At 46.1% G+C, this 25,820-nt stretch overlaps 1 protein-coding gene across 3 annotated transcripts in view; it reads left to right on the top strand.

The window, feature by feature from the left end:
• Positions 1–25,820, top strand: part of DLG2 (discs large MAGUK scaffold protein 2) — a 2,211,856-nt gene that overhangs the window by 924,579 nt on the left and 1,261,457 nt on the right. The window contains exon 1 of one of the 3 annotated variants that reach the window (XM_040339980.1): positions 7,660–7,812. The exons of the other annotated variants lie outside the window; for them this stretch is intronic. Within the exon in view, the coding sequence (XP_040195914.1) occupies positions 7,705–7,812 (108 nt within the window). The 5' untranslated portion in view covers positions 7,660–7,704. Of the gene's footprint in view, positions 1–7,659; positions 7,813–25,820 lie in introns of those variants that run through there. 3 annotated transcript variants of the gene reach the window in all.

Here is a 25,820-nt window from a genome sequence, read left to right as displayed (position 1 = left end):
GACGTCTTCGGCAAGATGCTGCTAACAAAGCAAACAGAATATTGGCATTAAAAAGGGGAATAACTCCAGAGATAAAACGATAATTCTCCCGCTCTACAAGACTCTGGTCCGGCCGCACCTGCAGTATGCCGTCCAGTTCTGGGCACCAGTCCTCAGGAAGGATGTACTGGAAATGGAGTACAAAGAAGGGCAACAAAGATAATGAAGGGTCTGGAGTTTATTAGTTATGAGGAAAGGTTGCGAGTACTGAACTTATTCTCTCTGGAGAAGAGACGCTTGAGAGGGGATATGATTTCAATTTACAAATACAGTGAAACCTCGGATTACGAGCATAATCTGTTCCAGGAGAATGATTGTAATCCAAAGCACTCGCATATCAAAACGAGTTTCCTCATAGAAGTCAATGGAAGCAAAAATAATTTGTTTTGCATTGACTTGAACGGCATGCAATACCGCATGTGACCAGAGGTGGGGGGCACCGGAGAGCCTCAGAAATGATCAGGGACAGCTCAGCAGACCTCGGAGACCCTCGGAAAGGCTTGGAAACGCACAGGAACTGAATATTTCTGAGTATTTCTGCTCCATTTTTGCCCTAGCGCCCCCGCACCTCAGGCCAAATGCGGTATTGCACACCCCATTAGCTTGAATTCTGCTCATTTTGCGAGACAAAACTCTCAAAGTCAGAATTTTTTTTAAAAAGTTACTTATCTTTCAAAATGCTTGTTAACCACATTATTTGTAAACCAAGGTTCCACTGTACCATACTGGTGACCCCACAATAGAGATAAAACTTTTTTGCGGAAGGGAGTTTAACCTCTTGACCACTGGGCACTTAAACCCCCTTCCTGACCAGACCAATTTTCAGCTTTCGGTGCTCTCACAATTTGAATGACAATTACTCTGTCATACAACATTGTACCCATTTGAAATTGTTGTCCTTTTTTTCACACAAATAGAGCTTTCTTTTGGTGGTATTAGATCACCTCTGGGTTTTTTATTTTTTGCGCTATAAAAGAAAAACGACAGAAAATTCTGTAAAAAAAAAAAAAAAAAACTTGTTTCTGTCATATTCGCAGGTTATTTCTCGCACACAGCATATGCATACCACGAATGACACCCCAAAACACATTCTGCTATTCCTCCCGAGTATGGCGATACTCCATGTGTGCAACTTTTACACGGCGTGGCCACATACAGAGGCCCAACATGCAGGGAGCGCGATCAGGCGTTCTGGAGCACCCAGGCCAATTCTGACATTTCTCTCCTACATGGAAAAATCACAATTTATTTGCTAGAAAATTACATAGAACCCCAAAACATTATATATGCAGAGTATTGGGGTATTGCGGAGTATTTGGGTATTGCAGAGTATTTGGGTATTGCAGAGTATTGGGGGTATTGCGGATTATTGGGGGTATTGCAGAGTATTGGGGGTATTGCGGAGTATTTGGGTATTGCAGAGTATCGCGCAGGGTATTGGGGTATTGCAGAGTATTGGGGTATTGCAGAGTATCGAGGTATTGCAGAGTATGGGGTATTGCAGAGTATGGGGTATTGCAGAGTATGGGGTATGGCAGAGTATGGGGTATGGCAGAGTATCGGGGTATGGCAGAGTATCGGGGTATGGCAGAGTATCGGGGTATGGCAGAGTATCGGGGTATGGCAGAGTATGGGGTATGGCAGAGTATGGGGTATGGCAGAGTATGGGGTATGGCAGAGTATGGGGTATGGCAGAGTATGGGGTATTTCAGAGTATGGGGTAGCTGGGATGGATGGCTGGATCTGTGACTGCAGTTGTCACAGATCCAGCCACAGCACTGCTGACACCTGCTCCCCCCCCCCTCTCCTCTCGCACTGTACCGAACGGTACAGAGAGGAGAGGGAGGAACCGGCGTCATCAAATGACGCCGGTTTGTTTACAAGTGATCGCTCCGTCATTTGACGGAGCGATCACGTGGTAAACAGCCGCGATTCGCGGCAATTTACCGTGATCCGTGATGCGCCGGGTCTTCTAGACCCGGCGAGCACGGACACTTCCGCGAGCGCGCCCCAGGGGACGCGCAAACGCGGAAGTGCACAAGGACGTCCCAGGGACGTCCTGTCACAGTAACTCGACCGCGCTGTAGCAGTATTTTTGCTATAGCGCGGTCGGCAAGTGGTTAACAAGACACGTGGCCACTCATTAAAATTAGAAGAAAAGAGGTTTAACCTTAAACTACGTAGAGGGTTCTTTACTGTAAGAGCGGCAAGGATGTGGAATTCCCTTCCACAGGCGGTGGTCTCAGCAGGAAGCATCAATGGTTTCAAGAAACTATTAGATAAGCACCTGAATGACCACAACATACAGGGATATACAATGTAATACTGACATGTGGGGGTTATTACTAAAGGCAAATCCACTTTGCACTACAAGTGCAAAGTACACTTGAAATTGCACTGAAAGTGCACTTGGAAGTGCAGTCACTGTAGATCCGAGGGGGACATGCAAGGAAAATAAAAAACAGCATTTTAGCTTGCACATGATTGGATAATAAAATCAGCAGAGCTTCCCCTCATTTCAGATCTTCCCCTCAGATTTACAGCGACTGCACTTCCAAGACGGGGATCCGATCCACCAATTACCCCATACTCATTCCCCTAGGGTGGAGGGGGGGGGGTTTGGGGTCTCTCGGATTCTGTTAAACCCCCCGCCCGCATAGAGGGGGGGGGGAGGTTTTGGGACTTTAAATGAGATGCGTTTTTAGCAATACGCAATTATTCAAAAATAATTAAATATATATATATGAAAAATAAAAAATGTTTCCATAATACCCAGGCTCAAAGTTACCAACCAAAAGAGCAACAAACCAAATTAACCTGTCTAGCTGTAAGCATTAAAACAGAGGTTTAGTTGCACGTATTTGTAAATACCTATGTAAGCTGCAGGCCCTGTCAAGGCACTCTGTGTACTGCAGTCCTAACTATGAATTTTAAAGTCTCCTTAGTAGGTGCACAGGAATAGATGAGGGGCAGGTGACTGGGGGTAACCCAGTCCTCCTTAAAGGGGCAGGAGCACACCAAACACCCAGCGCATAGAAGCAAAGGTGTTGGTGTGCTACCTGACCATGCCCCTACCTATGGCTGGTTTAACAATAAAGAGCACTGGAAAAAACTTATGTGTATATACGAAGATGTCACAAAAGAAGTACAGGAGTGGAACTGTTTATGCCTTCCAAACCAAAACACCACCGAACTAAAAGCGGATCACATCAACCCGGGTCAGCTAGTCAATAAATGACAATGCACAATTGACTGTCAATGGTAAATCTGTGGAGGCACTTTATTCCACTCCTGAAACGCAGCTCCAGCCCCCCGCCCGCCGAACCCGACAACCAACAGCCAGGGTTGTCGGGAAGAGGCCATGTCCTCATCAACATGAGGACAGGGTGCTTTAGGGTGGGGGGGGCCACAGGGCGCCCCCCTGCTCCAAAGCATCCACCCACCCCCCCATGTGGGCATGCGGCCTGGTACGGCTCAGGAGGGGGGGGACTCGCTCGTCCCCACTCCTTTCCTGACCGGCCAGGGTGCTCGAATAAGGGTCTGGTATGGATTTTGGGGGAACCCACACACCATTTTTTTGGGCGTAGGGGGCTTATTAAAAATTGGGCGTGGAGTTCCCCCTTATGATTCATACAAAACACAGTGGGCCAGATCCACGTAACGCGGCGCTTTCTTACGTCCGGCGTAGTGTATCTCAGATACACTACGCCGCCGTAACTTACATCGTATTTCCCGTATCCTGAAAGAATTTGCGCCGTAAGTTACGACGGCGTAGTGTAACTGTGTCAGCGTAAGTGCTCGCAATTCAAATGGATGAGATGGGGGCGTGTTTTATTTTAATACGTCTTGACCCAACGTAAATGACGGGTTTTTTTAACGGCGCATGCGCCGTCCGTGGGGGTATCCCAGTGCGCATGCTCCAAATTAACCCGCAACAAGCCAATGCTTTCGACGTGAACGTAATTCTACGCAAAGCCCTATTCGCGAACGACTTACACAAACGATGTAAAATTGTCTAAATTCGACGCGGGAACTACGTCCATACTTAACATTGAGTACGCCTCATATAGCAGGGGTAACTTTACGCCGGAAAAAGCCTTACGCAAACGATGTAAAAAAATGTGCCGGCCGGACGTACGTTTGTGGATTGGCGTATCTAGCTAATTTGCATACTCGACCCGGAAATCGACGGAAGCGCCACCTAGCAGCCAGCGTAAATATGCACCTTAGATCCAACGGCGTACTAAGACGTATGTCAGTCGGATCTAGCCCAGCTTCAGGCGTATCTTGTTTTGTGGATACAAAACAAAGATACGCCGGAGCAAACTAGAAGTTGCGCGGCGTATCAATAGATACGCCGTCGTAACTTCTTTGTGGATCTGGCCCAGTGTCTGGAATTGGCGGGAATCCAAGTTGGATCCCCGTCACTTCTAAGTCGGGCGTATGTCGGCTTTTTCCCTTCCCGGCGACGGGGCTCGTAGGTGGTCAATCTCGCCGAGAAATGCAGCGAGATTGACACAATATCGCTGTCACCTACTGTACAGGGTGATCAGGGTGTGCCAGGGCACACCTGGCACACCCTGTGCGCACGCCTATGATCACACACATTTGATGGACTTGTGTTGGCTTGATGGACTTGTGTAGTAGGTGAGCTACTATGTAACCATTTGGGTACAACGTTGCATGCCCGCGCAAATGTCAGTTAACTGGTTGCCGACCAGCCGCCGCAGTTCTACGGCGGCAGGTCGGCTCCCCTGTGCGAGAGCCCGTAGCTATACGTCGGCTCTCGACGCAGCCACTAGGGGCGCGTGTGCATCCCCTGCTCGCCCCTGACTCCCGTGCGCGTGCCCGGTGGGCGCGATCGCCACTGGGCACACGCGATCGCTCGTTACAGAGCGAGGACCGGGAGCTGTGTGTGTAAACACACAGCTCCCGGTCCTGTCAGGGAGAGAAATGCTGATCTTCTGTTCATACAATGTATGAACAGAAGATAAGTCATTTCCCCTAGTGAGTCCACCCCCCCCACAGTTAGAACACACCCAGGGAACATACTTAACCCCTTCCCCGCCCCCCTAGTGTTAACCCCTTCACTGGCAGTGGCATTTTTATAGTAATCCAATGCATTTTTATAGCACTGATCGCTATAAAAATGCCAATGGTCCCAAAAATGTGTCAAAAGTGTCTGATGTTTCCGCCATAATGTCACAGTACCGAAAACAAATCGCTGATCGCCGCCATTACTAGTAAAAAAAAAATATTAATAAAAATGCCATAAAAATACCCCCTATTTTGTAAACGCTATAACGTTTGCGTAAACCAATCAATAAGCGCTTATTGCGATTTTTTTTTTACGAAAAATATGTAGAAGAATACGTATCGGCCTAAACTGAGGAAAAAAAAATGTTTTTTTATATTTTTTTGGGGGGATATTTATTATAGCAAAAAGTAAAAAAAATATTCATTTTTTTCAAAATTGTCGCTCTATTTTTGTTTATAGCGCAAAAACTAAAAACCGCAGAGGTGATCAAATACCACCAAAAGAAAGAAGAAGAATACGTATCGGCCTAAACTGAGGAAAATATTTTTTTTTAGATATATATTTTTGGGGGATATTTATTATAGCAAAAAGTAAAAAAATATTGCATTTTTTTCAAAATTGTCGCTCTATTTTTGTTTATAGCGCAAAAAAAAAGAAACGCAGAGGTGATCAAATACCACCAAAAGAAAGCTCTATTTGTGGGGAAAAAAGGACGCCAATTTTGTTTGGGAGACACGTCGCACGACCGCGGAATTGTCAGTTAAAGCGACGCAGTGCCGAATCGCAAAAAGTGCTCTGGTCTTTGACCAGCAATATGGTCCGGGGGTTTAGGCCCCGTACACACGATAGAATCCATCCACTGAAAAATCTCAGCGGATCGGTTTCAGCGGATAGATTCTATGGTGTGTACATTCCTGCGGATATTTATCCGCGGGAATTTCCCAATTCCAGCAGATAAAAATTTGTAGACATGTCTACAAATCTATCCGCTTGAATCCATCCCAACGGATTGATCCGCTGGTCTGTACAGACTCACCGGATCAATCCGTCCGAAGGGATCCCCCGCATGCGTCGTAATGATTCGACGCATGCGTGGAATTCCTTATATGACAGCGTCGCGCTCGTCGCCGCGTCATCATCGCGGCGACGGCGCGACATGTCATCGCGAGGGGATTTCGGCGCGGATTTCGATCCTATGGTGAGTACACTCCATCGGATCCAAATCCGCTGAAATCCTCGAGAGGATTTATCCGCGGAAACGGTCCGCTGGACCGTATCCGCGGATAAATCCTCTCGTGTGTACTTTGCCTAAGTGGTTAAAGCGACGCAGTGCCGTATCGCCAAAAACGGCCTTGTCATTTAAGGGGTAAAAACCTCCCAGAGCTGAAGCTTTTAAACTACTAAAACACCCCAATCTTCCTTCTCATGTAACGGAAGAATTTGTATTTAATTTCTATTTGAAACAATGCATTAGGCTGCATTCACACCTGAGCGTTTTGTCGCCTGAAGCGCGACGCCCCAAAACGCTAGAGGGGAAAAAATACATTATTCTCTATGGAGATGGTTCACATCTCCACTACAAAACGCCTGACGCCGAACGCCTGATGCCCAAGCAAGTTCTGGACCCTTTTTTGTCATTCGAATTTGGGCGTTTTACATTGTAAAAAACGCAGCGTTTTGTCGCGGCAAATCGCGGTAAAAACCGTCGCAAAACGCTACGCTCAGGTGTGAATGCAGCCTTAACGCTGACGACGTTTCTAATAGATCGCCTCCAATTAATCAGCCCGCACATCTGTTCGGCCACAAAAAAAAAAAAATGTGTATTATTTATAGTCGCGGTTCAGGCTGCTCTGCAGGAAAAAGCAAGCTCTGGCTCTTCCCGCAGTCTCTCCCGTCTCTCTCTCTCTCCAGCTCTGGAATTATTCCGTGCCTTTGATCTGTCAGAGGATGCCTGGAAGTAAAGCTGGTCTGTGAACGGGAAGGAGCAGAGCCTGACCATTGCAGTGTCTTCTATCCATCTGTTAGGGGGGTCACTTCATGCAGCTGTGCTTCCCAGTTGCTGGGCAGAGGACCTGAACCCCCCCAGGAACTGGCTCCCGCTTTCCCTCCGGTGATGCCAGTCTCTTTTAGCCAGGGGATACCTTCTACGATGCTGAGGATTTTCTGCAGCTTTCCCACCATGGATTGCAGTAGCCGGCTGGCTGACTCCCAAAGCTGCATTTGAAATAAAAAAAAATGTAAAAAAATCAAACCGCTGGACTGAAAAAAAAAAAAAAAATCAAACCGCTGGACTGAAAAAAAAAAAAAATCAAACAGCTGGACTGGAAAAAAAAAAAATCTAAAATTCCCATCGTCCCCGCCGTACGAGCCTTGGGTGCTTTTGGCACGCTGATTTGTTTTCTTATTACTTTTTTTTTTTTTCACCTGCGAGAACTCAATTGCCCGTGGAAAGAGGGAATTCCTATTAAGTCCTGCATCATCACCCGGGAATTCTATTAACACCTGAATGGAACGCGGCGAATCCCTCGCTGATCGCAGAAGCTGCCCGACTTGTGAATGGCATATGTTGCCAGCCGCCCTGTGACCTGGATGGGTGACTAGGAAGGATGGCGCCGCTCCAGCTGTAAATGGAATGCCCCCCCCGGTGGTACTATTCAGACAATTTTACACCAATGATTTGCCACTGCAAAGTTGCCTGTACCAACAATACTTTGTCTTTGATGTTTGGCTGTAAGGTAAGCCGCGGCTCTTTTCTCTTGTTGTACGCTAAAGGTGAGCGGCGTGATTTGGGTGAAATCGATTTTACCATGAAATGACTACTTTCCCTTGCAGTTTCACTCTTTCAACTATTTAGACTTTAAATAAAAACAACCCCAAAAAATAAAATGTCCCCCTTTAATTAGAGGGTATGTTTTGGGGGGTGTATTGAGGTACTTTCGTTTTTGCCAGTGGTCTCCAAACTGCGGCCCTGGGGGCGGATGGGCCCTTTGTTTTGCTTATATACGGTCCTTAAGGCATAGTTCCTGCCACTGACACAATGGGGTACTATTCCTCCCACTTTCACCAACAACGGGGCACTATTTCTTCCACTGACACCAACAATGAGGCACTATTTCTTCCACTGACCCCAACTCTTTCTCCCCATAATACCAAAGACCGGGCATTGTTTACTCCCACTAAGCACAGTCCGGCCCCCCTAAAGGCCCTTAAGGCATAGTTCCACTGACACCAACAATGAGGCACCATTTATTTTATTGACACCAACAACGGGGGGCTATTTCTTCCACTGACACCAACAATGAGGCACTATTTCTTCCACTGACACCAACTATTTCTCCCCATAATACCAACGATCGGGCATTGTTTACTCCCACTAAGCACAGTCCGGCCCCCCTGAAGCCCCCTAAAGGCCCTTAAGGCATAGCTCCACTGACACCAACAATGAGGCATCATTTATTTTATTGACACCAACAACGGGGCACTATTTCTTCCACTGACACCAATGGGCACTATTTCTTCCACTGACACCAATGGGGCACTATATCATCCACTGACACCAACAGGGCACTATTTCTTCCACTGACACCAATGGGCACTATTTCTTCCACTGACACCAATGGGGCACTATTTCTTCCACTGACACCAACAATAGGTCACTATTCCTCCCACTGACACCAACAATTTCTCCCCCGAATACCAAAGATCGGGCATTGTTTACTCCCACTAAGCTCAGTCCGGCCCCCTAAAGTCTCTTAAGCCTTAAGGCATAGTTACTGCCACTGACGCCAACAACAGGGCACTATTTCTTCCACTGACACCAACAATGAGGCACTTATTCTTCCACTTACACCAACAATGAGGCACTATTTCTTCCACTGACACCAACTATTTCTCCCCATAATACCAACGATCGGGCATTGTTTACTCCCACTAAGCACAGTCCGGCCCCCCTGAAGCCCCCTAAAGGCCCTTAAGGCATAGTTCCACTGACACCAACAATGAGGCACCATCTATTTTATTGACATCAACAACGGGGCACTATTTCTTCCATTGACACCAATAGGCACTATTTTTTCCACTGACACCAATAGGCACTATTTTTTCCACTGACACCAATAGGCACTATTTCTTCCACTGACACCAATGGGTCACTATTTCATCCACTGACACCAACAACGGGGCACTATTTCTTCCACTGACACCAACGGGGCACTATTTCATCCACTGACACCAACAATGGGGCACTATTCCTCCCACTGACACCAACAATTTCTCCCCCTAATACCAAAGATCGGGCATTATTTACTCCCACTAAGCACAGTCCGGCCCCCTAAAGGCCCTTAAGGTATAGTTCCTGCCACTGACGCCAACAACAGGGCACTGTTTCTTCCACTGACACCAACAATGAGGCACTATCTCTTCCGCTGACACCAACAATGGGGCACTATGTCTTCCGCTGACACCAACAATGAGGCACTATTTCTACCACTGACACCAACTATGTATCCCCCAATACCAAAGATCGGGCATTGTTTACTTTCCCTAAGCACAGTCCGGCCCCCGTAAAGTCTGAAGGACGTGAAAATGTCCCTTTCTTTAGAAAGTTTAGAGACCCCTGGTTTATGCCAATTTGTAATCTAACTTCCTTTTTTTTTTTGCGTGTTATTTACAGTATATACTTTTTATTCATTTATTTTGTTGCTGTTTTTGTTTTTATAATTTTTTTTTAATAAAAGTTTTTATATTTCTTTCTAAAGTAAAGCAAAATATTGTTTCTAATGAGTAGGTCGAGGATAGTTTATTGGTGCTTCTATGACCCCATGGCACCTTTCACACAGGGTGGTTCTCGGGTTGCCACCAAACCCGAAAACTTTAGCGGCGCACATTTATTTTCTTTTTTTTTTGCAGTGATGGTGAACCTTGGCACCCCAGATGTTTTGGAACTACATTTCCCATGATGCTCAACTACACTGCAGAGGGCATAAGTGTAGTTCCAAAACATCTGGGGTGCCAAGGTTCACCATCGCTGTGCTATAGGATTGTAACAGACCTGGGACACCTTTGGGCTCTCCAAAGAGAAAAGTAATGTGGAATGCCTAGTGCCCCCTCACCCTCCTATAAAGCCGCTGGACGGACTCTGGGGGATCGCTCTGTGGATCCCTGCTGAGCAGGCGGATGACAGGTCCGTCTCTGCTCACTGTGCATGGACAGACCTGTCAGAGCCCCGCTGCTCTCTATAGGGAGATCGGATAAAAACGGACCACCTGTGCTTTTCATCCGATTCCATCCGATCCACTGGACGGATGGCGAACGTATCGCCATCCATCCGTTTTGAGCGGATCTTGTCGGCTCTGATGGCAGGCGGGTGTCAGTGGGCACATCACCACTGACATTCACCTGCCCATGGAAGTCAATGGGTGGCCCACTCAGATCAGCCGAGTGGGCTGATCATGTGAAAGGGGCTTTGGTCTCGGTTTGCACTGGGGTGGCTTCAAAGTCGCCCGACTCTGAAGCCGCCTCGCACAGCGTGACCTCGGCACGACTTGAAAACGACTTCTGTAATAGAAGTCAATGCAAGCTCCTGAAGAAGCGGTAACTCCTTCCGCGAAACATGTCGAGCAAATTGTTTCCATGTGGTATAACCATTCTAGTGTCACATCAATTGTGACCCTATAGAGCCTTTTTTCTTTGTCCTCTTTTGTTTTAAATCTATGTATTTTAAATTGTGATTGTAATAAAATGTTCAACTTTTCTTTTATACCAATCTTTTTTATATCAAGCTTTTTGTATGGTACCATCAAAGTCCATTTCAGCCTCCCCTAAAAAAAAGTTTGGGCCAGATCCACATAAGTTTTGATTGGCGCAGCGTATCAGAGATACACTACGCCGCCGTACCTTACCTGGCGTATATTCGAATCCTCAGCGAGTTTGCGCCGTAAGTTACGGAGGCGTAGTGTATTTCTGGCGGCGGATTTTAAATTGGGCGGGTTGGGGGCGGGTTTCATTTAAATGAAGCCTGTCCCCGCGCCGAATGAACTGCGCATGCTTCGTCCCGAAATTTCCCCCCGTGCATAGCGCTAAATGACTTCGCTAGGACGTCATTTTTTTAACTTAGAGGTGAGTTATGTCCATCCCTATTCACGGACGACTTACGAAAAAAAAAAAAATTCAAATTTAGACGCGGGAACGACGGCCATACTTAACATGGCAAGTCTATCTATATGCCGCAAAATACCAGCTTTAACTATACGCCGGAAAAGGCCGACTACAGACGACGTTAGAAAATGCGACGGCCGCGCGTACGTTCGTGGATCATCGTAAATCGCTAATTTGCATACCCGACGCGGAAAACGGCGCAAACTCCACCCAGCGGGCGCCGAAGTATTGCATCTAAGATCCGAAGGCGTAATAAGCCGTACGCCTGTCGGATCTAACCCAGAAGCCGTCGTATCTTGGTTTGAGGATTCAAACTAAACATACGACGCGGCAAATTTGAAAGTACGCCGGCGTATCAGTAGATACGCCGGCGTACTTCGTCTGTGGATCTGGCCCTTCTTCTCTAGAAGTCAATGCAAGCCCCCAAGTAGTGCAGGAACCTTTCTATAAGTTGTAGCCACTTGAATCGCTCCGATTAGAACGGTTCCATTGCACTGAGCGTGACTTGTTGGGCGGCTAAGTCGCCTGACATGTCACCCCAAGTGTGAACTGTGCCTGAGGGGCCATCGAATAGCAATTTAAACTCACCTTACATAGTTACATAGTTAGTCTGGTTGAAAAAAAAAGACACAAGTCCATCCAGTTCAACCAATAAAAGGGGAAAAATAAACATACAATCCTATATACACAATCCTATACCCACAGTTGATCCAAAGGAAGGCAAACAAAAACCTTTAAAGTGGCTGTAAGCTCTTACATTAACCCAGTAAAGTGACTGGACTCATGTGATACACAGAGATAAAAATACGAATCCTACATTAGTTGTACCTGTTTATCTGCAGTCTTCTGTTCTCTACATCCATTCAAAGTGCTGAATTTATAAAGCTTATCTGAGCTGTTGGATAAAAGTAGGTGGAGAGTTGAAGTTACACTCTGCAGAGCTCAGTGATTGAGCTGATTGGAGGTTAGGGACCCCCCCCCCCCTTCGCACAGCACACAGGAACAGAGCTGAGGCTGTCAATCTGGAGCCCCGAGTGTGCCCCCGAAAAGCCCAGAGTCTCTATAATCCCTAATAGCATTATTAGCCCCTAGCCGTTTCCATGGGCAACGGGGAATGATCTCCCGCTTATGCAGCGCGGCCGAGGGACGTTACTGAAGTACAAATAGTCCCGCCTCCTACGATGGATGTCCCACCGGTCCAATGCCGAGAACGTGGGACATCTATCATAGGCGCCGCTGGGTCCAGGAGGAGGTGGGAATGACACTGCCGCCGCGCTGGGCACTGGGTGTAAATGGCCGGGCAGAGGAGAGGCTCTCACATCCTGGCTCTCTCTTCCTGATGCGTACAGCCTGCTGTGAAGTGGTCGGAATGAGCTGGGCTACACTACGCAGGTAAGGCTGAGCTGAGCTGCAGGAGTGTCAAGAGGTCACATGTCACAGGGGGGGTCAGTGTATATGTCAGGGGGGGTCAGTGTATGTGTCATGGGGGTCAGTGTAGGTGTCAGGGGGGGGGGTCAGTGTAGGTGTCAGGGGGGTCAGTGTATGTGTCAGGGGGGTCAGTGTATGTGTCAGGGGGGGGTCAGTGTATGTGTCATGGGGGTCAGTGTATGTGTCAGGGGGGTCAGTGTAGGTGTCAGGAGGGTCAGTGTAGGTGTTAGGGGGATCAATGTATGTGTCAGGGGGATAAATGTATGTGTCAGGGGGGTCAGTGTATATGTGTCAGGGGGGTCAGTGTATATGTGTCAGGGGGGTCAGTGTATATGTGTCAGGGGGGTCAGTGTATATGTGTCAGGGGGGTCAGTGTATATGTGTCAGGGGGGTCAGTGTATATGTGTTAGGGGGGGTCAGTGTATATGTGTTAGGGGGGTCAGTGTAGGGGTCTGGTAGGTCAGTTTAGTGACCAGCATGGATGGGCACTGGTGACCCAGGCAGCATCCAACAAGTTAGCCTAACCCCTCTGCCAAGCAGTCAATCCCCCCAATCCAGAGAGAATCTCCAACAAAGAGATGACAGGTAGGTGGAGTTGGGAACACGAGTGCCGAGATCTCACTGCCCCAAAGGAATAAGAAACCAGCCGGTGATATATACTTCCAGCAACTCTCAGTTTTGAGTGGAGTGATCCTTTAAGAAATAAACTACCCCTCTTCTGATTCTCAGGACTGCAGACTGCGGCAGTCTTGGTCAGTTTCTAATTCTGAGCAGTTACTTATTTCTGCCTATAATAATTCATTTTGAGGGTAGAGATAAACAGACTCTATTAAAGCATCGTTTGCATCAGGACTATTGAGATTGTACCCATCTGCTCCGCCGCCTTTATTTCCTGATGCGAGTTCTGCAATCTGTGTTGGAATCATTTCAGAAGTGAAAGTAGCATGTCACAGTACATAGGAATTCTGAGTCCTCGGCCAGGGACTCCGGGGTCACATGCGGATGATGACAGTTCCTGTTGATGCTGCTTGTAGCATCTTCCCAGCAGGTGCTCAGTGTGTACCTCTCTGCCTGAAATACTGCAGCATTATGCTAGCTGGAATGTAAGCTGAAGATGACTAATGTACAGGCTAAAGTTATAGAAAGGGACATAAATAAACTATAAGATAGATAGATAGAGCAAGAGATATATGATAATAAATAGATAGATAGATCAATAGATATATGTAGATAGATAGATAGATAGATAGATAGATAGATAGATAGATAGATAGATAGATAGATAGATAGATAGATAGATAGATAGATAGATAGATAGATAGATCAATAGATATATGTAGATAGATGGATAGAAAGATAGATAACGAGATATATGATGATTGATAGATTGAGATATATATATATAGATAGATAGATCAAGAGAGAGAGAGAGATATAGATCAAGAGATATATGAAGATAGATAGATCAAGAGAGATAGCTCAAGATAGATAGATAGATAGATAGATAGATAGATAGATAGATAGATAGATAGATAGATAGATGTAGATGGATAGATATATAGATGGATAAATCCATCCAGAGAAATATGATGATACATAGATAGATAGATCAAGAGATATATGATGTTTGATAGATTGATATAAAGATAGATTAAGATAGATAGATATATAGATAGATACACACATACATACATACATACATACATACATACATACGTGGATAGATAGATAGATACATACATAGATATATAAATCAAGAGATATATTATGATAGATAGATAGATAGATAGATAGATAGATAGATAGATAGATAGATAAATAGAGATAGATAGATATACAAAGAGATATATGATGATTGATATATAGATAGATAGATAGATAGATAGATAGATAGATAGATAGATAGATAGATAGATAAAGAGAGATAGATAGATAGATAGATAGATAGATAGATCAAGAGCGATAGATAGATAGATAGATAGATAGATAGATAGATAGATAGATCAAGAGCGATAGATAGATAGATAGATAGATCACGAGAGATAGATAGATAGATAGATAGATAGATAGATAGATCAAGAGAGATAGATAGATCGATAGATCAAGAGAGATAGATAGATAGAGATATATGATGATATATATATATATATATATATATATATATATATATATATATATATATATATATATATATATTATATATCAATCAATCAAGATGGATAGATAGATAGATAGATCAAGAGAGAGAGATAGATAGATAGATGGCTAGATCAAGCGATATATGAAGATAGATAGATAGATAAATAGATAGATAGATAGATAGATAGATAGATAGATAGATAGATAGATAAATTGATCAAGAGAAATATGATGATAGATAGATAGATAGATAGATAGATAGATAGATAGATAGATCAAGAGAAATATGATGATGATTGATAGATTGATATAAATATATATCAAGATCGATAGCTATGTAGATAGATAAATACATACATGGATAGATAGATAAATCAAGAGATATATTATGATAGATAGATAGATAGATAGATAGATAGATAGATAGATAGATAGATAGATAGATAGATATAACACATTACAGAACAAGTCCAGTTGAAGTTGCCTATTTACATGGGTACATAATGAGAACCTTCACAGACATCTTGGCTTCCTAGAAGTTTCTGCACTCTGTGCACCATTATTGATGCTCTTTTACATGCGGTTTGGATTTTCTTTCCCTCCATAACAAACTGTGTATAGCTGGTTGTTAAGGAGTGGGCTTGTAAAAAAAAAAAAATGGTATGCCCCCCCCCAAATCCATACCAGACCCTTAACTGAGAATGCATCCCAGCAGGACAGGAAAGGGAGGGGTCGAGCGAGTGCCCCCCCCTCCCGGACCATAACAGTCCACATGCCCTCAATGTGTGGGAATGTTCTGCCCCCCCAAAGCACCTTATCCCCACAACCCTGGCTGATGGCTCTGCCCCAAAGCACCCCCCCCCATGTTGAGGGCATGTGGCCTGGTATAGTTCAGGAGCTCGCTCACCCCCCTTTCCTGACATGCCTGGCCTTATGCGCATTTTAGGGCGGACCCCACGGCATTTTTTAAAATATAAATTTTTTTAAATATAAATTGGCATGGGGTTCCCCTCAAAATCAATACCAGACCCGAAAGGCTTGGTGTGGATTGGGGGGTGGGACCCCAAAGTTTTTTTCACAATTTTTTTGTATTGCCGGCAATTCTTGCAGCCCAGTAGGACAGGAAAGGGAGTGGTCAAGCGAGCCCCCCCCCCCGGACCATAACAGGCCATGTGCCCTCAACGTGAGTCTCTTCCCCACAACCCTGGCTGGTGGCTCTGCCCCAAAGCACCCCCCCCCCCCAATGTTGAGGGCATGTTGCCTGGTATGGTCCAGGAGGGGGGCTTCTCGCTCACTCCCCCCCCCCTTTCCTGACCGGCCTGGCCTTATGCTCAGATAGGGGTCTGGTATGGATTTTAGGGGAGACCCACGCCATTTTTTTAAATATTAAAACTTTTCTCCCCCTGATTTTAGTATTGCTGCCAATTCTTGTTTTTACGTTCAGCTGCAAGCGGGGAATCCTGCTGACAGCTGATGACTTATTGGTTGTTTAGGAAGCGACACACGACTTTTTTGTATTGCCTGAAATTCTTGCAGCCTGGTAGGACAGGAAATGGAGGGGTCGAGCAAGCACCCCCCTCGCCCACCCCCCCGGACCATAACAGGACATATGCCCTCAATGTGAGTCTCTTCCCCACAACCCTGGCTGGCGGCTCTGCCCCAAAGCACCCCCCCCCCCCAATGTTGAGGGCATGTGGCCTGGTATGGTCCAGGAGGGGGGCTTCTCACTCACTCTCCCCCCCTTTCCTGACCTGCCTGGCCTTATGCTCAGATAAGGGTCTGGTATGGATTTTAGGGGGGACCCCACACCATTTTTTTAAATATTTTTGGCATGGGGTTCCCCTCAAAATCATACCAGACCGGAATGGGTTGGTGTGGGACCCCAAAACGTTTTTTTCCCCGATTTTTTTTTGTATTGCTGCCAATTCTTGTTTTTACGTTCAGCTGCAAGCGGGGAACCCTGCTGACAGCTGATGACTCATTGGTTGTTAAGGAAGCGACAGCCGACTTCCTGGCCTGCTCCTTAACAACCAGCTATACGCAATTAGTTAAAGAGAAAAAAAAGCATGTACAAAAACGCAAAAATGTGTCTAAAAAACGCATTCGCCGCAAACGTATGGATGACCCTAGGTTGAAGGCTTCAACAGCCATTTCCAACCTCTGTTACATGGAGAGGGTGAGCCCCCCCCCCCCCTAAGTACAAATACCGAGGAAGGTTCCAGCTCCCAGCTTTCTTTACTGAAAATGATGTTTGCATATTAGAGTGTCACATCCTATCATTTCCATGTCACATGGATATATATTTTTCAGTTACTTCACAGAAAATATTTATTTTCTATTTTCCTATTATTATACCTTTTATGAGGACGTTGAGCTGACTTCATTCAGCTGACATCTGTTCCTGACTTACATAAATAATAGATGCTGTTTGCTTGGCGCTCTTCATTCTGTGCGTTTTCCGTTATTTGTAGAAAAGCTTCTCATTTACTAAGAATGCGTGACAGGTCCTCCTTGGTGCAGCAAAGCTCTTTACACTCCAGCAATGCATCTGCCGGCTCAGCATTCTTTCCATTTTTCTGACATTTCAAAGAACAAAATCCACCGGGGTTCTGCTGAGATGGTTCAGGAAATCTCTACTGTACTTCACAGGGGATTCATGGAGGGACTTTAGACCAGGGGTCTCCAAACTTTCTAAACAAAGGGCCACTTTACTGTAGTTCATAAGTTACGGGCCTGGACTGTGGCCACTGGGAGTACAACATGCCCCATCATTGGTATTAGCGGGGAGGAATAGTGCCCCATCATTGGTATTAGGGGGGAGGAATAGTGCCCCATCATTGATGTCAGTGGGAGGAATGGTGCCCCATTATTGGTTTCAATGGGAGGAATAGTGCCCCATCACTGGTGTCAGTGGGAGGAATAGTGCTCCATCATTAGTGTAAATAGATGGAAATAGTGCCCCATCATTGGTGTCAATGGGAGGAATAGTGCCCCATCATTGGTGTCATTTGGGAAAATAGAGTCCCAATGTTGGTATCAATGTGAGGAATAATGTCCCATCACTAGTGTCAGTGGGAGAAATTGTGCCCCATCATTGGTGTCAATGGGAGGAATAGTGCCCCATCACTGGTGTCAGTGGGAGGAATAGTGCTCCATCCAGGGCCGGCCCTATGATGGGACCGGGTGGTATCATGGGTACCAGGCAGCACTTTTAGGGGGGCAGAATTCTGCCACCCGCCAGACAGCCCACTCCGCTGCCTGTGAGGACACTCACAGCCGGAGGGGAGCAGTCTGCGAGTGAGAAAGGCAGGCGCCGCTCCCTCTGAGGAACCTGTTGTGCCGAGAATGGTTGTCCATCGGAATCTGTTCCCCCTAGCTCTCGGCTCCGATCGGAACTCCACCTCTCCAGCCCTCTGCATTGCCGCTCCCTCCTACTCTACCCACAAATTCTTATGATCCTAATACCGCCCCGTCCGTGTCCCCAGTACAATGTTATTACTCATTATGGCAGATTGGATAGCAGCGTTTGCCCCCGGGAGACAGCCTGTGTACAGGATATATCTATGCCTATGCCTATGTGGTTCGGATGACTTTGACTATTTTCCTCTCTTGTCTGTCCTGAAGAAGCCTCATGGCGAAACGCGTAGACGCACAGGGGACATTTATAGGCAACATACATATCTGACATCTTGTATGTTTTTCTTTTTAATGTTGTTTTATGTAACTACTTTGTAACAAAATTATATATTTTTTGCTATTCCTGTCTGTGTTGCCTATAAAGTCCGACCATTGGTTGCTTTCCTTAAGCAATTTTGTCTTTATCACATGAATAGAGCCATGACAGGTCCTCTTTATACATGTATAGAGCCATGACGTGATTTTTTTTGGGGGGGGGCAGCATTTCATTCTTGGTCCCAGGCAGCACAATGTCTTGGGCCGGCACTGGCTCCATCATTGGTGTCAGTTGGAGAAATAGTGTCCCATCATTGGTGTCAATGGGAGGAATAGTGCCCCATAACTGGTGTCAGTGAGAGGAATAGTGCTCCATCATTGGTGTAAATAGATGGAATAATGCCCCATCATTAGTGTCAATGGGAGGAATAGTGCCTCGTCACTGATGTCAGTGGGAGGAATAGTACCCCATCACTGGTGGCATTTGGGAAAATAGTGTCCCATCGTTGGTATCAATGGGAGGAATAATGCCCCATCACTGGTGTCAGTGGGAGGAAAAGTGCCCCATTGTTGGTGTCAGTGGGAAGAATAGTGCCCTATTGTTGTCAGCGGAGGAATAGCGCCCCATCATTGGTGTTAGTAGAGGAATAGTTTCCCATCGTTGGTGTCAGTGGAAGGTATAGTGCCCCATCATTGGTGTTAGTAGAGGAATAGTGTCCCATCGTTGGTGTCAGTGGAAGGAATAGTGCCCCATCATTATTGTCAGTTGGAGGAATTGTGCCCCATCACTGGTATATATGGGAGGAATTGTGCATTAACACTGGTGTGTAAATGGGAGGATTAGTGTCCCACCATTGGTGTCAGTGAGAGGAATAGTGCCCCATTATCAGCAGGAACTCTGCCCCACTGTTGTTGACAGTGGGAGGAATAATGCCCCAAGGGCTGGATAAAGGCATCCACCCCCCCCCCCCCCGGCTTCAGTTTGCAGAAACTCGGTCGTCTGTATGCGGCCTCATAGTTGTCCTGTGGACAGATTCTCCCACCTGAGCTGTGGATCTCTGCAGCTCCTCCAGAGTTACCATGGGCCTCTTGGCTGCTTCTCTGATGAATGCTCTCATTGCCCGGCCCCGGCCTGTCAGTTTAGGTGGATGGCCATGTCTTGGTAGGTTTGCAGTTGTGTCATACTCTTTCTATTTTCGGATGATGGATTGAACAGAGCTCTGTGAGATGATCAGAGCTTGGGATATTTTTTTTAGAACCTAACCCTGCTTTAACTAGTTACCGACCGCCCACCGTCGTTATACGTCGGCACTTTAAAGATGGCTATCTCGGTATTCATCTCTTCAGTGGGCGGTCCTGTCAACGATAACGGCGGTCTCCACGGCGGATTCGCCGCCCTCCGCCGCTTACCGTAGCCGTCGGTAGCGGCGGAGGAGATCGTGTGCGCTCGGCTGCTGACTGGGGGTGCGAGTGAGGGAAAAATCTCCTTCACCCGTCCCCATAGCTCTGCTGGGCGGAAGTGACGTCAAAACGTCAGTCCCGCCCAACGTCTTAAAGAAACATTTTTTTTTTTTGTCATTTGAAAAAATGACAGTTTCAATTTTTTTTTTTTTTTTTTTTTTTTTTTGCATTTAAGCCTAAATATGAGATGTGAGGTCTTTTTGACCCCAGATCTCATATTTAAGAGGACCTGTCATGCTTTTTTCTATTACACGGGATGTTTACATTCCTTGTAATAGGAATAAAAGTGATATATATTTTTTTTTATTTCAGTGTAAAAAATTATAAAAATAAATAAAAATAAATAAGAAAACAACATTTTTTTTTTTAAAAACGCCCCGTCCCGACGAGCTCGCTCACAGAAGTGACCACATACGCGAGTAGCGCCCGCATATTAAAACGGTGTTCAAACCACACAAGTGAGGTATCGCCACGATCGTTACAGCGAGTGCAATAATTCTAGCCCTAGAAGCTCAAAAAATGCAACCTGTAGAATTTTTTAAACGTCGCCTATCGAGATTTTTAAGGGTAAAAGTTTGACACCATGCCACGAGCGGGCGCAATTTTTAAGCGTTACATGTTGGGTATCATTTTACTCGGCGTAACATTATCTTTCACAATATGTAAAAAAATTGGGCCAAATTTATTGTTGTCTTATTTTTTCATTTAAAAAAGTGAATTTTTTCCAAAAAAAAGTGCGCTTGTAAGACCGCTGCGCAAATACGGTGTGACAAAAAGTATTGCAATGACTGCCATTTTATTCTCTAGGGTGTTAGAAAAAAATATATATAATGTTTGGGGGTTTTAAGTAATTTTATAGCAAAAAAAAATGTTTTAGTCTCGTAAACACTGAATCTGAAAAACAGGCTCAGGGCTTAACTAGTTAAACTTCTCCACAACAATATCCCTGACCTGTCTGGTGTGTTCCTTGGCCTTTATGATGCTGTTTGTTCACTAAGGTTCTCTAACAAACTTCTGAGGGCTTCACAGAACAGCCATATTTATACTGAGATTAAATTACACTCAGATGGACTACTAATTAGGTGACTTCTGAAGGCAATTGGTTCCACTAGATCTTAGTTAGGGGTATCAGAGTAAAGGGGGCTGAATACAAATTCACGCCACACTTTTAACTTATTTATTTGTAAAATAAATTAAAAACCATTTATCATTTTCTTTCCAGTTCAAAATTATGTGCCACTTTGTGTTGGTTTATCACATAAAATACATTTATGTTTTTGGTTGTAACATAACAAAATTTGGAAAATTTAAGGGGTGTGAATACTTTTTCAAGGCACTGTAAGTGATTGATATTCCTCTTCTAAAGAATCCCGAGCTCCAGTAAAACAAAGCGGTCTTACGAACGGAACTTCTCCCCACACACAGCTGTGTTGTAGTTCCGTGTTTCTGCGTGTGGCTGAAATATGCCTGACGTAATGCCAAGGTCGTTGCTTCTCTGTGTGCCCTACAGTGCATCCATTAACTTTATGGTGCGTAATCAATAGCAGCTAATGAGTTATGACACAATGCACAGATTACAGTGAAAATCAATGTTCTCTCTTTAGATGTATCCATTGTTCCAGATAGTTTTTTTTTTAGAAGTCTACATTCTCCGTCCATGGGGTTCTCAGATTGTCCTACAGTGGATAGATGGCTAGTGTTTAAGTCTACCTCCTCCGCTTTAAGCACTTTCAATTGGTCAATAAGATGTCCAGCACAGTAAGGCCTCGTACACACGACCGAACATGTACGCTGAAACTGGTCCGCGGACCAGTTTCCGCGGACATGTTCGGTCGTGTGTAGGGCCGACCGGACAATTTTCCGGCCGACCGGACAGGTTTCCAGCGGACAAATGTTTCTTAGCATGCTAAGAAACATGTCCGCTGGAACCATGTCCGCCGGACATGTCCGATGGTCAGTACGACTCATCGGGCATGTCCGCTCGGCCGAAATCCCTCGCATGCGTCGAAGTGATTCGACGCATGCGTGGAAGCATTGAACTTCCGGGGTCGCGTACGTCGCCGCGTCATCGTCGCCGCCGCCACGTCACCGCGTCGTCACCGCGTAATCTCTCCGCGGGGAATTTGGTCTGATGGTGTGTACAGCCATCAGACCAAATGATCCCAGCGGACATGTCCGATGAAAACGGTCCGCGGACCATTTTCATCGGACAGGTCCGCTCGTCTGTACGAGGCCTTATAGGACAATGGTTGGCACATGGGAAGCAGGTCGGGTCTCTTGACCATAGTATCTTGGTTGATATTTGCATAGTGGAGTGTTAGGGCTTTAGAAGTTCAGGTATAATAATTTTTACATACCTGTAGTTATATTCGTCCAGCTTGGAAAAATGATTAAACTGAAATGTAAAACATAAAAAAAATGATTGAACTGGAAATAATGAACATTAAAATAAGTGCATACGTTTCTTAAAGAGTATTTGCAATGGACACAGGCTGCAACCTACCTCATTCATCCATAATGAAAAAAACAAAAACGTTTTGTCTTAATAAAACTTGAATTATAGTAACTTTTTAGGGTGCCAGTGGACATCAGGTAACTTGTACCCACCAATCGGAGAAGCGAGCCGCCAGCGGCAAGCATGAACGCCCCCTACTCAGAAAGTGTCGGATCACGTATATATACATGATCCGGACACAGGTGCTGCCCAAGACGACGTCAGATTGTGACAAAACGCGTGTTGGGAGGTTTGGCGTGCTGACGTCATTGCGTTGTATCTCAGTGGACGGGTGTTTGCAAGCCGGCCGGCATTCTATTTGGCAATTTTATCTTTCCATAAGTGTAACTTTTAAGCTTTAATAAACTCTGTATGGTACAATTCATACTATGGTGAGTTCCTTTCATTTTTGGGTAACGCTTGGCATACAGTATATCCTTGATTGAGTCTCCCTTGTTGTCTGCTGTGCGGTTTATGCCTCATCATATCCAGTATTTGTGAGCTGCCATTCTATTATCTTCCGGATAAATGCCCTGGCTGGGTTAATAGCTGCAGGCTGTTCAGCTGTGGTGAAACTACAAATCCCATCATGCCTCTGCCTCTAGGAGTCATGCCTCCAATTGTCAAGGTCTTGCAATGTCTCATGGGACTTGTAGTTTCACCACAGCTGGAGGTCCGAGGTTGCCTACCCCTAATCTAAGGCACTGCTGCCTCTGACTGCTAGTCTCAGGAGATTTGTAATGGGGTTTGTAAATGTCACTACTGTGCTGTTCAGTTTCTTACTGGAGGAGAAACTGTACCTGAGGACCTGCAGTTCAAGGATGTCCCTGCTTCTGCTTCATTCATTCTGTAGATCTGGTCTTTGACCTTGGCTGGTGCTCCTTGATTATTACCCCAATAATCATAATATCGCTAGTCATCGGGAGCAGGGGCTGATCCAGGGGTGGGGCAACTGGGAAAATGCCCCCTCCGAGAATGCGGGTGAGTGAGACAGTGAGTGGGCAGCACCGTGGGTGAGAGAGTCAGCGGGCGGCTCTGTTGATGAGACAGCGGGCGTCTCGGTTGGTGAGCGGGCAGGTGAGAGAGCGCGTGAGTGAGCAGCTGTGCGGCTCGATGTTTGAGTGTTCTGCTGGCCAATCAGGGAGCCGGCAGGTGGGGGAGCAGAGAGATGACATCATCTCTTGGGGCCCGCACTGCATCCCTGCAGTTCCGTCCTCACTGTGAAGGCAGCCGTGGCAGCAGAGAGATTACATAATTTCTCTGTTACCTGACTCTGGGACAAAGAAAGTGACAATCCATAACGTGTGGCATGGGATGTGGCGAGTGACAATCTGCATCTGGTGACAGGCAACGTGGCAGGTGGAAATCCATATTTGGTAGCAGGTGACGTAGCAAGTGACAATCCGCAACGTGTGGCAAGTGACGTGGCAGGTGACAATCTGCATCTGGTGACAGGCGACATGGCAAGTGACAAGTGAAGTGGCAAGTGACAATCTGAATTTGGTGGCAGGTGACGTGGCAAGTGACAATCTGCATCTGGTGGCAGGTGACAATCCGCAATGTGTGGCAGGTGACAGGTTAAGTGACAGGTGACAATCTGCATCTGGTGACAGGCGACGTGGTAGGTGACAATCCGTATTTGGTGGCAGGCAACAGTGGCAAGTGACACACTCGGGGCTCCCACTGATTCTGCATTATGGTGAGTTGAACTATTTCATTTTGTATAACAATGTAATAATAGAAATAATGCGCTTCAATCATCCTGACACCATAACAACCATGGTGCCGTGATGATTGAAGCCTCAACACCAGCCATTTCCCTGATACATTTTACCCCCAAAAACGTATTTTCTAGCAGTGCCCCTCCCGAGACTAGACTCTGGATCTGCCCCTGATCAAGAGGCAGCTCTGACTAAGGCCCCTTTCACACGGCAGACCTGACCGGGCGCTCCACGCATGACTATGGAGAACCGGATGTCATTGGCGTCCATGGCGGATCTGATCGGGTGAGATCTGATGAAAACGGACATGCTGTCCGTTTTCATCAGATCTCTCCATAGGAGACTCGACGCTGCACAAGCCCCTCCCCGCTCAGTGAGCAGAGAGGGACTTGTCATCCGCTGGCTCAGCGGAGATCAGCGGAGAGATCTCCCGCTGAGCCGTCAGGAGTTGGCGGACTCCGTACAGATAGAGTCCGCCTCGTGTGGAAGAGGCCTTAGGGAAGCAAAGCCCTGCTCCTCTACCAAGATGACCTTCTTAACTTTACAAAGACAGTGCAGAACAAGGAATGGCAAGTCAGTAATGGGGAAAAGATCATCTGCAGACAAACTTTTGGTAATACCGATGACTAATTCTTTGCCCTCTGATGGCTTTTTAAGGGCCCATTCACACCTGAGCGTTTTGTAGCCTGAAGCCTGAAGCTATAAAACGCTGGAGGGGAAAAAATCCATTATTCTCAATGGAGATGGTTCACATCTCCACTCCAAAACGCCTGAAGCCGAACGCCTGAAGCTCAAACAAGTTCTGGACCCTTTTTTGTCGCGCAAATTGGGCTGATTTGGGCATTTTTGAACGTTTGTATTCCCATAGGAACTAATGAAAATGCTCGATTCAAGCGTCTAGCGCGACAAAGAGCGTTTCTACGGGTGTTTTATCGCTTTAATCTGTTCTGTGAAATAGAATATTCACACAGGAAGAAGATACAAAAAAATCTACAAATATAGCAAAAAATGATGAAAGAGATGAAATTTTTCCTACTGGCTAAAATAAAAAACGACAAAGTTCAAAAACGTCGGACAACGCTGTATGCAAACATGCAAATATGTGCGAATACGCGCGACAAAAGGCCGGAAAAACGCTCAAAAACTCTACGCTCAGGTATGAATGGGGCCAGAGGCCTTGTACTCACGAGCAGACATGTCCGATGAAACCGGTCCGCGGACCGTTTTCATCGGACATGTCTGCCCGGGGACTTCTGTTCGATGGATGTACACACCATCGAACAGAACTCCGCGCGTAAACAATACGCGGGGCGTGTCCGCTGTGTCGCCGTGCCGATGACGCGGTGTCGCTGCGACAATGACGCGGCGACGTGGGCGGGCCTGCCTTTTAAATGCTTCCACGCATGCATCGAAGTCATTTGACGCATGCGAGGGATGGCGGGCGGCCGGACATGTACGGTAGGTCTGTACAGACGACCGTACATGTCGGGCGGACAGGTTTCCAGCGGACTGTTTTAAACAAGTCCAGGAAACAGTTGTCCACTGGAAACCTGTCCGATCCGCCCGAAAATGGTCCGCTCGTGTCTACACACGGCCAAACATGTCTGCTGAAACTGGTCCGCGGACCAGTTTCAGCAGACATGTTTGGTCGTGAGTACGGGGCCTCAGGAGC

The sequence above is a fragment of the Rana temporaria genome, chromosome 2 (genome assembly GCF_905171775.1).
Source record: "Rana temporaria chromosome 2, aRanTem1.1, whole genome shotgun sequence".
NCBI classification, from domain to species: domain Eukaryota; kingdom Metazoa; phylum Chordata; class Amphibia; order Anura; family Ranidae; genus Rana; species Rana temporaria.
The sequence above is the reverse complement of the archived record's forward strand: the minus strand, read 5'-3'. Positions and strand labels throughout refer to the sequence as shown.